Source organism: Daucus carota, chromosome 1 (genome assembly GCF_001625215.2).
Source record: "Daucus carota subsp. sativus chromosome 1, DH1 v3.0, whole genome shotgun sequence".
Lineage (NCBI taxonomy): Eukaryota > Viridiplantae > Streptophyta > Magnoliopsida > Apiales > Apiaceae > Daucus > Daucus carota.
The window spans coordinates 55,414,079-55,426,790 of record NC_030381.2 but is presented as its reverse complement, the minus strand read 5'-3'; the positions used below and the strand labels follow the sequence as shown (position 1 = coordinate 55,426,790).

Here is a 12,712-nt window from a genome sequence, read left to right as displayed (position 1 = left end):
ATTAGTAAATATTTAATTTAAAATAGAAAACATATCAATATAATTTTATAAATAATAATTATCATATATGAATTTATTCTTATTTGTTTATTTGTTTATTTATTTATTATATTTCTACTTCAAATATATGCAAATAATAAAAATAGAAAATTATTATTATTTTTTGATTTATAATATTTTTAGAAGATATTTTTTTAGTATTTATAAGTTTTGATTAATGTTTAAGAAATTATAAGATCAAATTTAAATTTAAATAATATAAATTATGACGATATGCAAATTCTGGGTCGAACCTTGTTTTCTTCCAAATAAAAATAAGATTTACGGCATTCGAATATTAAAATTCCAAGTCAATTATTAAAAGTACTCTATAATTTCAGATCTTTTCCCAACAATATCATATCATTAATCAATAAAATATATATTTACATTCTCAAACAAAGTTAGAGAAAGCTGTTTTGCTAGATGATGATCATTCTATAATCTTTCAGAAAGAGCAATATTCAAGGATAACCATCAAATAAAAATTTTAATTCCGGAGTTAAGCCGGCCAATATATCTCAATATGTTTATCTTCGACAGATTTTTTAAGCATCTCTCTACTAGCAGCTCCACCACACAGACTATTTCCACTCAAGTCCAGATACCGAAGCTTTCCTGGTTTTAATCAAAAGGGAATGTCGAGTCAGCAAAGCCACACAATTTACAATATACATGGCAAGGCAAACCAGAATATTAAATATTCTTGCATATTAGTAAGTTAGGGGTTAACTCTTATTTTCCTTTGTAAAGGATATATATAATACACCCTCCATGTTTCAAACAACTAATAACATTTCTTTTCATCTTACTCCAAATTACCAGATGATGGTTAGACGAGATAGAGGTTACGAACGGTAAAAATTACATAAGCCTCCCATTTGTTTATTTTATGATTAAAAACTTGAAAGGAAAAACATGATAATCAAAAATTAAGATCGATTCTCTAAGATTTAGAGCCAACAAGATTTCTACATCTTATGGTATTGTTGCTAGACAATCTTAATAAAGTATGATGAGATGTAAATTCAAAATCCTTCAGTAAATTAAACAAAAACAGAAATTTCTACTCAAGGAAAGTGTACCATTTGCACTTTTCACCGATGAGCCGATCATAGCGGTAGCTTCAGCAGGCAAAGCATTGTAACTCGCATCGAGTTTGATTAGTCCAGGGGCCGACAAAAGGAGCTTTGATATAAATTCTGCAGCTCCCATACCTCCATCATTTTCTCTGCAACAAAGGTATAAACATGTCATGTTCTGGTCTGAGAGGGTTACTTAACTCTTTTACACATGTCATGAATGTCAGCAGACCTTATATTGATGAAAGCAAGCTTCACCCCTTCTGTTAATTGCTCTCGGGCTTCCAAAAAACCCGATGATTTGATCCCAATATTGTTGAAATGAAGTTCTCTAACACCTGTGCATATATATTTTCCCAAATGTTCCCCCACTACACTGGAGGTCACACGTATTAAAAAAAAATAACTCAATCATTTTATATATAGAATAATGAAGCACATATGCCAAGCAAACCTTCCAAGATTATTCTCTCCGATGCGGAGAGAATTTAACGGCTTTTTACTGGATGAAAGAACTCGCAACAGGCTTATTACTCCTTCACCTGTAAGCTGGCATTCTTCTAAATTCAAATTCACCAGGGAGGCTGACTCCTCATTAGCCATACGTGAAAAGTATGGCATTAGCCTTCTGAAATTTTGACAAGGAAATAGTTAGAGAGAGATGAATGTATATGATGAAGGTCACCAAAAAAGAAAAACACAACTTACTCAAGTCCATCATCTTTGATTGGGTTGTCAGATAGATTCAGTGTCTTCAGGTTTGTCAACTTAAACAGCTCATAATTAAGCCGTGCTGCATCAATTAGTTGTAGATTACAGCTCCTGGAAACAAAAAGATACCTCGGTCACATACGAACTGCCAGTTTGGTCCAGAAACATTTTTTGAGGAATCAATTATAAGTTTGCTAACTTATAAGTTTGTTTAGAATCATAAACATAATAAAATACCTGAGTCTGAGCACACGCAGTGACTTCAATGTGCACAATTCATCTGTTGAATATTTTTTCCACATCAAAAAAGGAAGCCAGCCAGTAATCTGCATTAAGTAACTTGTACATTGAGTTTTAGAAGAACACAAGCAAATTGTAAATAAGGTACGTTACTGACATCATTTTCTGAAAGGTCCAAAACAGCTATATCAGATGAAGCCTCAGAAAGTTCATTGAAGACTTTTTTTGCAGAATCCCTGGACAAATTGCTATCGCAAAAATCTACCGTACACAAACTCCTAACAAAATGAACAAAGGTTAGTCATCTGTTGATGATGAGTACAACTTCGTAAGTAAACAAAAGATTGGCTTTAAATTCTTTTTGAAATTGAATAATAACACATTATTTTCACTTTTAGAAATCGGTTCAGGTTACTGATCATCTAATAATATTACTGATCTTTACACTGAACATAAAATCAAGTGATGAAGCAAAAGCACCTATATATGAATGATGATTGAAAAAAGAAATGAAGACATTATATGAAATTTCATATTTATATCATTATTTCATCTGATAAACACAGTCTTATAGTCTTTTGTGCACTTCCTAAGGAGATCAACTATCAAGGCTCTATTTGACAGCAGGAAATAACTTGATTCTGGATACAAGGAAGATTTTTCTCTGTAAATAATTCTGAAAAATGTACTTGTGAAAACAATTTAATTTGCCTTCATTTGAATATCATTTAGAAAAATACTCTTAAATATGAAAATTTAAAATTTTTGAACATGGTTTCATCATATGAAAGGAATGTTATTTTCCCTAATATCATAGATATTTCAAGGGATTTTTCTCTTTTGAGAACAAATATAATTACCAAAAATAAAGCAACCTATTATATCATTACAAGAAACGATTGGTTTCACCGATTACATCATTTTCCGATTAGAAAATCAGGTCGGTAATCACCGACCGACCCGACCCACTACTCCGGTCGTTACTTTATCTCACAATTGATATTTACAACCGAGTAGTTAATAATTAAATGTAACCCATTTCTGACCACCTTCAAGGAATATCAGTCGTAATAAAATTGGTCGTAAAATTAAAATGCAAAGTGAATCTGTTACGAACGTGACCGCGGTCAAAGCTAATTATAACCGAGTAAACTGTCGTAATGATGGTTTAGAGTGACTAAATATCCAAATAGCAATTGGTACCATATTGACCAAGGTGGTCGAAAACTTATTACGACCAATATACCAGTGATAATAAATGGTAATAATTGTTATCTTACTCTACATAAATTAAGTGTACGTCCCGCCACATTTGAAGGAAGCACATCAATATAAACTACCATTTTCTTCGAGAATAATAAAATTGTTTTTTTTTTTTGACGAAGGAGAATAATAAAATTGTTATACTGGTCCACTGCCGGACAAAAATAAATTAATTTAGCGGATATTTTTATGAAGTCAATAAAACCGGATGTATTTAAGAAAATTAAAACGAATCTCGGAATGTGTAGTCGGAGTGTGGGGTGGTGTTAGAACTCAAACCCTTCCAAAGTAATAGTTTTATTATATACACAGCACAAAAGCTTTAGAAATCAGTAAATGGAATCTTGGGTATTCAAGGATATTAACAATAATCAAAGCACAACAGATAAAGTGATAAGGTTTAAAAGCCTGCTATAAATAATTCCAACGACGGATGAAGATGAACAGAAGACAAGCTTCTAGGTTTTCTGGGTTAATAAAACAGAAGAAACTGGAAAAGAACAGGAGCAGCAGCAGCTACTTATGATTTAGTAAACAAAACCCCATAAAACGTAGTAATAATAAGTTGTTAGAAACAGACATACCTTGCTGATGATAGGAAAGACACCACACGAGTAGGTAAACCAGCTTCAAAAGATCTAGATGAATTAACTCTAAAATGTTTAATTTTATGTGTTCGACGATCCTCGGCAAGTAGTGAATCACATATTTTACTAAAAAGCTTTGAAGGAATCTGGCAATTCTCAAAGCGAAGGGAGACCAATGTTTTAACGCTCTGACTCAAAATTTTGTGTAATCCATCAACCTATGAGTTTTCACATGAAACAAACAGGAAAATAGAAAGGTAAGACTAACACTCACAGTCCATTTTTATTGTAAATATCCACACAAATGTATTATTAATTAATACTTGAAATCTGTAACTTAATCAGTAGATTAGTATTAAGGAGTTATTTCCTTAATTATTTAACATGCTCAACTCTTGTTCCTAGCTACCTAAGAGCTTCAAGTGAGAGATTTGATTGTTCGTGTCTCCTATATTAAGTGATATAACCATCATCAGAAAAGATAAATATTGATATATGTCAGGTACTGTTAGCGGAATAAATCCATGAATAACTTAATCTTAAATTTTTGATTATCATCCAGCTGAAAACTGACTTAATTATAATCGATTGTTCCGGATCAACACCATGGATATATTAGCAATTTTGTGTTATTTTGCTATTTAGGAATCATTTTATTTCTAGTTTATTCCTTCCTTTCACCTTGTTCTACAGAATTAAGTAACATGAAAAGCTTATGTAATGCATATACTTATATCCTTCTATACTCTATTCTTCTTTTCTCTTATCTAGAATGCACAAAAGTCTAACAATATTGCATGTGGTTTTTACATATTAGCTTTACAAATTAATCAGAAAACGCATAGATGGTGATGAATATCATGGATACTTCATCATGCACACACACATTAGAGAAAGTTACCTGCTTTTTAGAGTTAACATCATGAATCTCCAAAGCTTCCAATTTACTTTCCCTTAGTAAATGCTGCAACAGAAATAGATCCATGATATCCCAGCACATGAAAAGCAGGATCCGTCATGTTGCAAGAATCAGCTCAAAATTATATTTCAGTGGAACGGTTAGATGATTAGCTTTCATAATCAAAGGAAGATGAACTCGGTAAAGAAATCACCAATCAAGAACAAAGCGAACAGGTTTTACTGAATATCTGACTAATTTATTTGCTGTGCCAAATTAGAGAAATATTAGGATGCTACTGACAAAATCTTTCTAAAAGCACTTTAATAATATTATATGCATGAGCGTTAGCTTCTGGAAGATGAACAAGCATTATCAGTATGAGTTCAAATTTTTGTCCCAGAAATGAAAATCTTTACAAAAGAAAATTTAGTTGTTACTTAAACAAAGTATCCAACACAAATAGAAAGAACACGCAAGGATAATGTCAGTTGGATACATATATAGTTCTTACTTAAACAAAGTACGCAGCACAATTAGAAAGAACACACACCGGTATAGTCAGTTATGACCATGGCCAAATATTTATTTCCCTTTCCGAAGACGTAGTTATGAACCTTTGAGATTCATGTGCCCTATCATTATTACACTCTTATTATTATTACCCCTAGTTTTACCAACTAATAAGTTTCTCTGGTAAGCAAATGTGATTTTTTATTTGAATCGATATGCAAAGATATGTCTATTTCCATACTAGCAGATTGATAAACACAAATGAAGCACGAAGCTTTCTTTTTGTATTGCCACTTACACTAGTTTCTTCCTGTAAAAGCACAGATGAAAGTGTAAGACACCTGCATTAATTGTGAAATGAAAATGATTAATACTGTCAAGCAGGGTTAGCCCTTTAAACAACATATTATGTATGAGCAATATTGTAAATTTAAAACCTAAAACGAAAAGCTACCTTGCATATAAACCAAAATGCTGACAGTGATAAGCAACCGTTGAGAAGTCAACTTCTGAATAACATCCACATTTCTTAAAGCCCATGGATTTCAAAACAGAATCTGCAGAACCCATAAATGATTGAAGAATCCCAGAGACATCGATTAGATATGTGCAAATAGAACACTAAATTTATAACATCTTAATGTAAGACCAAAGTGACAGGAGCAGATAGCCAGATACGAAGGACATGAATTCTTAGAGTAGCAGCAAGTTACAATGAACGGCATATTAAGTCCATGAAATAAGACCATCATCGTATACCTTCAATCATGACTTCACCAAGACTGCGCTTAAAATTAGGATTACTAGCTATTGCTGCTGCCCACTGTAGGCACCTGCATATTGTCAAGATATCTCAAATACTCATTAATTAATCCGTGTTTGTATATATTGTTCAAGATATAAATATTCAGGCACGTGCCAATTCAGCTAGATTCACATACATCTGTATATGGCAGTTCCAGTACTGCTCCCTCCAGTTTTCAAATTTATATGCTGCGCGGCAGTGGCTGCAGTTCTTAGGTATCGTAATCCACGAAGGGAGGGATGACTTATATAGTTTCATCCATGCTGTATCAAAGTCCTCCAATCTGCAAGACCATTAACACTCAAGGGTATCCACAGACAGTTGCTTCAAAGAAGCACCAAAACATGACTTGATGCCTATTTCAAAATTACTAGTGAAATGTTCATTTATGCTAATTTTTCTACTATATTTTATCGGATCAAACCTTTTAGACTTTCTCTGATCAGTTCCAGAGCCATTTCCATCTTCACTCTCGTAATTCGATGGTCTGCAAAAAAGGACACACATTCACCTGATGTACTACAAAGAAAATCCAGATGCTGCTATCTCATTACAACATCTGCCCCGCTGGATCATATAAATAATCTCATCTTAATACAAATTATATGAAGATATTCATCATTTACGAAGAGTAGTACAATCTCCACGACTGGATCAAATATATAATCATCATTGGAAAAAAAACATGATAGATCATTTCAAGATGTAATTGAAAAGAGATAAAATTAAAAACACGAATAGATCAACACGTAAGGCAAGATATATATGTATGAAATGAGATCGACTAACAATGCATCTTCAAACTTGAGCAACGCAAGAGCGGGTAGTCGCGGTATCAAGCCATCGATGATTTGTGATGGAAGTAGTTGATACAAAATAGATATATCTTCATCACCTGTACAGCAATCAAAGAAGAACTATAAATTAATACTGCAGTGCATAACTTCAGATTCAACTAAATCAACAAATTAAAAACAGACTCACCAAAGAGGATCAAATCTTTTACTGAGTCCAGACATAGTGTGATCAGCGACGGTGCTTCTCTCATCCTTGCAAATTACAGAACTGCAGTTAAAAAAAAAAAAAATCTTAAGGAACTCGACTAGGGTTTGCAAGAGTGCATTATACAACACTGAGTGCACTATACATACATTGAATTGGAGGAGAAACCGAGGAAACTAGACTCGAACGCTATTCTGCTGAAATGCTAGGTGTTGGGGGTAATTTGTATTTATTTAAGAGAAATGTAGAGCACCAAAGAAATTTCTCTTAAATTTCTTACAAATGAGTCACTATGTTTTGGTTCATTCTTATAAATGTAATGGGTCCTCTATGCACATCAACACCACAAATTAAAATATGCCACGTGTAGTTTTCACAGCTGTTTTCATACCCCTCTCAATGCATTTTTTTTAATGTTAAAAATTTCGGCCAACTCCCTGTATTATATTCAATTTGATTTTAGCTAAAATCTTTATATATATATAATCTAATGATGAAATACAAACCATTAAATGCGAACTTTAAATGCAAATCAAGAGAAATTAGGTCTACCCCTAGATGTCATCACCCACCGGAGGCTCACTCCCGTCCCCACTTAATCCATTCTGACCCACTAAAGCCTCACCAAGGTTATGGATATGACCCGAGGGCCAGAAAAGCTCAAGAGCCAATATTTTGCCCCACTCCTTCCCACTGGAGCCCACCCCGTCCACTAGGCCCCGCCTAAGTCTTGCCAAGGCCCACCTCGGGGTCCATTCTCGGGGCCCTCATACTTTTAAAAGCATGGGTTCACATTTAGTAGTTTGTAATAGAGTGACTCTCTCTCTCTCTATATATATATATATACATACACGCAAGCGTGCACGTCGTTTATATATATATAATCTAAATTTCAAAATATAATAGTAAAATTTTGTGATATCTAGTTAAGATTTTCAAATTATTCAATTTGTATCCAATAATTATTTTAAATAATTATCCTTTAAATTTTGTGTTATACAAATCTAATAAATTAAAATCCATTAAATTTAATTATATTCAAAAAATTGTTAGATTCTCTTAGATTTTATTAAATTATCGGTTCTGAGTGGGGATTCGTTAGCGTATTTGTTGTAGTTGGAAATATCACAATAATCAATGAGTTTTAGAATATTTGTTCATAATTTTTTTTAACTCTTCAATGGAGATGGAGTTGTAATCCAATTAAAAATGCTACTGTTAAAATTTAGTGGAAGGAAAAGATGATTTGCTCAATATATTTCTTTTAAAAAAAATGAGATTATACAGGTGGGTCTCTGTGCTTTTCTGAGAAAATTTTGGTACTGGTGTACAGGTTAATGCAGTTCTCTTTAAGACTTGGGCATATTTGTGTGACACAGCAAGTAGCAATGTTTGGGCAATTACAAATGTTATTGGGGTTTTATGTTTGATATGCTGTTTTTGGGTATTGATCTTGTGGCAGGGGTTTTCTACATCAAGTTCTCAGGGGTTCAAGAAATAAGGGAGTTCAAAATATTCTATAATCAATTGTCCTTCAGGTTTTGCTTGCTGGTTTGTTTCATTGTTTTCAGAACGAGGGAGTGTGGAAAGTATTAGTCTTCGAAAAGTCTACAATTTTTTTGTGCTACAGACCTCCAAAATCACTGGTTTTTTCAGGTAATATATTGAGTTGTTTTCAGGGATTTTCCGGTGGGTGTATGTATCTTTTGTTCAAGCCTGCAGGTTTTCTTTCTGGGGTCTTTTTCACATGCTCTAGCTGCATCTGATGTTTATTTGGAGCAGGTGGAGATGTAATTTATGTATGAATTCCAAAAAAAAAAATAATGGTGCCTTAATTAATGAATTTACGAGGAAGATTTTTGTAGATTTATTTGGAGCAGATATATGGAGTGTCAGGATTTTAAAAAATATGGGGTTTTCCGATCATGACATGGGCTGGTGCTAATTTTTAGTCACCTTGTGTTGTTTTTGGTGGAAATTGCAGATTGTTTGTCCCTGTAGGCTAGTGTTTGTTTGGATTGTCTTTTACATCGTTTGTTTTGTCTATACTTAACGTTGGATCACTAATAAGAGGTGTTTGTACTAAGAACACCTCTAATTGTCATATTCTAAATTATAAAAGCAAAATCTTAAATCATAAAGCTAAATCCTAAGTTCAAAACCTTTCTAAACTTTAAATTCTAAATCATAAATCTAAACCCTAAAATGTTATAAACCCCAATTAACTTTTAAGTCATAACTCTCAAAAAGTTCAAAAAAAAAACCTAATAAAAATAATAAAACATACAGTGAAAAACGGACAAAAAGCACCAAATGTGCATATTAAGTATCAAAAGAGTATAAATTGTAAAATTAAATATTTAGCAAATAAAATTTCAAAACAAACACCAAAATATTAACAACATACTAATTTAAAAATATGCACAAATCACCAATAATATATATACTAAGCACCAAATAACCTCAAAAATAATCCTAAAACCTACCCTAACAGCTAATTCATGCACTCCAATTCATAAACCCCAAAATGCTAAATCCGTCAAAATTTGCGACGCACAAATTTCGTCGTTTTTGCTCGAGCAATAAGTTCAAGAAAATGTCATAATTTTCAACACCGTCGTAAGTATGATAAAATGTCACAAGTTTAACCTAGTTTCGAATATGGAAACGGTCGTAAGTTACAATGCAAAAACAGTATTGCGCTAAGAGCTGGTACACTTTTTGATTATTTTTTAATTAGAAAAAATATTCAAATGTGTAATTTACGACACATAGATCTATTCGTCGTCAGTACATGACATCATTTTTCCCGCGGAAAAATTCGTATTATCCAACTTTCTTATGCCGTAATTTAAAGATTAAAAATCATCATAATATCTTACAACGATTTGGTGTCTGTAGTAATATCTTACAACGGATTTGATTTTTGTCGTAAATAGACTTGTTTGTTGTAGAGCTAACTTTTAAATCCAAAATTATAGAGCTAAATCTTAAACCCTAAATCCTAAAATTTAAACTCTAAACCAATATAACTCTTCATATCTTGAACTCTATACATGAACCGTTAATCTAAAACCATATTCCCTCTGTCCCATTTAATTCTATACGTTTCTTTTTCACTGCTCGACACGCACTTCAATACTCTTATAAAATATAGTTTTATACCTTATTTTTTTAAAAAAAATTCTAAATAAAAATATAGCATTCCAACTTTTATTCAGAATAGAAAAATCTCAAAAATAAGTTATAAAACTATACTTTACAGGAGCATTAAAGTCCGTGCCGCGTCCCGTCCCCCAATGTATATAACTCAGGCCTCAAGGGACGGAGGGAGTATAAATTAGTATTTACACAGCACTAATTTAAAAATACACACAAATAACCGAACTTGATAGATGGCCTGAAACTCAAAGTATAGTAGTTTGCTGCAAAAAGAATGCCCCAGAAAGAGCTAAATTGATCTCTCGAGAAGGTAAAATATATGTTCAGTACTTCCCCCGAGTACGACGAGTGATTTTGGAGAAATATGGCCCAAGTTGATTGGTATGAGTTGGTCTGTTACAGCTTGAATTCAATATTTAAACATGCTTTTATTCTCTGGCTGACAATTCATCATAATAAACTAAGGGTTAATGCTTTATTATTGTAAGTTTTTAGATGCTTTATTATTTAAATGAAAACTTTTTTGACTTGGTAGGCCAATTGAAAGTTTTGGTCCAGTACAGTGACCAATTAGAGTATTAACCCAATAAACTAATGACCCAGAAAGGACCGGAACCGGAAGGCACGGGGTGGCAGCCGTCCCCCAAAAATTATACACACTTCTACTTTTTTCTATAAAATGTCAAAATTGTTATTTAGCCCCCCTATTTTTTTACTTGATTACTTATATTAAAAGAGTTGATGAAAAATTTGACAACAAAATAGGTAGTCGAATATAAATTTAGCGACCAAGTTTCATCGAATATGAAGATGGTCGAAAATAATTTATATTTCGACTGCTACGACGTAGTTAAAATAAACACTCGAAACTAAAGATATTTTCGACTGCTTGACATTCAGTCGAAAAATATCCCATCCAATAACTTTCATGAGCGCTTCCCGCGAACAATTTGGTCAAAAATAATTTCAACCGAACTTAAATTTCCAATAGGATTTTTGCCTCCGGTTTTTTGGACCCGACGCCAACATTTTTCCGTAGGAAAAAAATATATTCGGTCAATTTCGATCGAAAATTTCTTGTCGCGCGACAATACCGAGTCGAAAATAAAAGGCGATTATATCTAGTCGAAAATTTTATTGCGACCAGAGTTGGTCGAAGCTATAATTTCAACCAAAAGTATATATAAAAGGTACCAAAACCCAAGAAGTTAACCCCCTAAATGCTAAAACACTCCCCCTAAATCTTATAAGCAAATTGGAGAAGCAAGTCGATAGTTAATGTTATTAACCGACTAGTTCTGGGAAGCATGATTTATTTCATACAGCAATAAGGAAACTTGAGGTTATTCAATCAAAGCATCAAACTCATGGCCTGGTTGCGAAGCTAATCGATGAAGCGGTCCGTATGAAGATTTTAGGACTGAGACTCCGCAATAATAGCAGAGTTATTCATTCTCTTCGTACATGGAATATAACATGGGAGCTCTTTTTATCCACATTTAGCGACGGTTAAATATACACCCGACGCGTATAATCTGTATAGCGACGTTACTTACAGAACCGACGCAAAAGGTGTGACGCAGAAAAGTAAATCTGTACTCGTGATGGTCTCCGTCTGCAATAAGACGGCTAACCCAGAGTAATAACTAATAATCATGTTTATAGGGTGCTTGATCACGGCTGGAAAAATCTGATCAACCAAGTATTTCATCGCAAGTTGCAAGTCTGGATGGTGGCCACAGTTTTTGTGTCCTGCTCTTGCTTGGCTTTTTATTCTAGCTGGGTTTTTTAGCTAGAAATAGATGTTTTCTCCGTATCACAGTATATATTTTAAATATTTTATATTTCCACTTATTGACCTGCTTGAATTTTACGGTTCCATTGAGCCTATGTACCAATCCTTTTTTCACATTTTGGGCATTTGTTTAAGTTTGAAATGTAGAGTTTGATTTTGTTATATTTTCTCCCGTTTTCAGTAAAACTTCTTTAACCAATTAGGTTGATCAAGAACAACAGTAGGAATTCAATACGAGAAACACGAGATGTATCTTATATGTCTCTCAAGAAAAGGAGCTCAATACGAGAAACACGAGATGTATCTCATATGTCTCTTAAGAAAATATTTGTAATTTAATTTTTTTTCTTACCTCTCAATCGGTCGACTCGGCTTTTTTACTTAAAAGCGAAAAAGATTTTCCATAATTTAGAACTACTTAATATTTTTCATGATACTGGTTTAAACAAGTCTAAACGAAGGGAAATTAATAAGCAACTCGAACTCCACTCAAAATATTCACGATTAATCCAAACTTGGCTCCTGTTCGATAACTTTAACAGGATCCGGCTTTGTAACGAAGGCCCTAGCCCTAAACATAGGTCATATAAACAAAACTACTTGAGATATATACAT

The 12,712-nt window shown here is 33.1% G+C and overlaps 1 protein-coding gene across 1 annotated transcript; it reads right to left on the bottom strand.

The window, feature by feature from the left end:
- Positions 1-541: 541 nt before the first annotated feature.
- Positions 542-7,186, bottom strand: LOC108225288 (uncharacterized). The gene is made up of 16 exons (XM_064087424.1): positions 7,123-7,186; positions 6,928-7,033; positions 6,563-6,625; positions 6,275-6,421; positions 6,093-6,166; positions 5,788-5,890; positions 5,575-5,674; positions 4,824-4,886; positions 3,920-4,140; positions 2,230-2,350; positions 2,070-2,158; positions 1,830-1,943; positions 1,576-1,749; positions 1,354-1,497; positions 1,125-1,270; positions 542-657 (listed from the first exon to the last, which is right to left on the bottom strand). Exons 1-16 carry the CDS (start codon positions 7,184-7,186, stop codon positions 542-544), a joined length of 1,845 nt encoding a protein of 614 aa, XP_063943494.1.
- Positions 7,187-12,712: the final 5,526 nt, after the last annotated feature.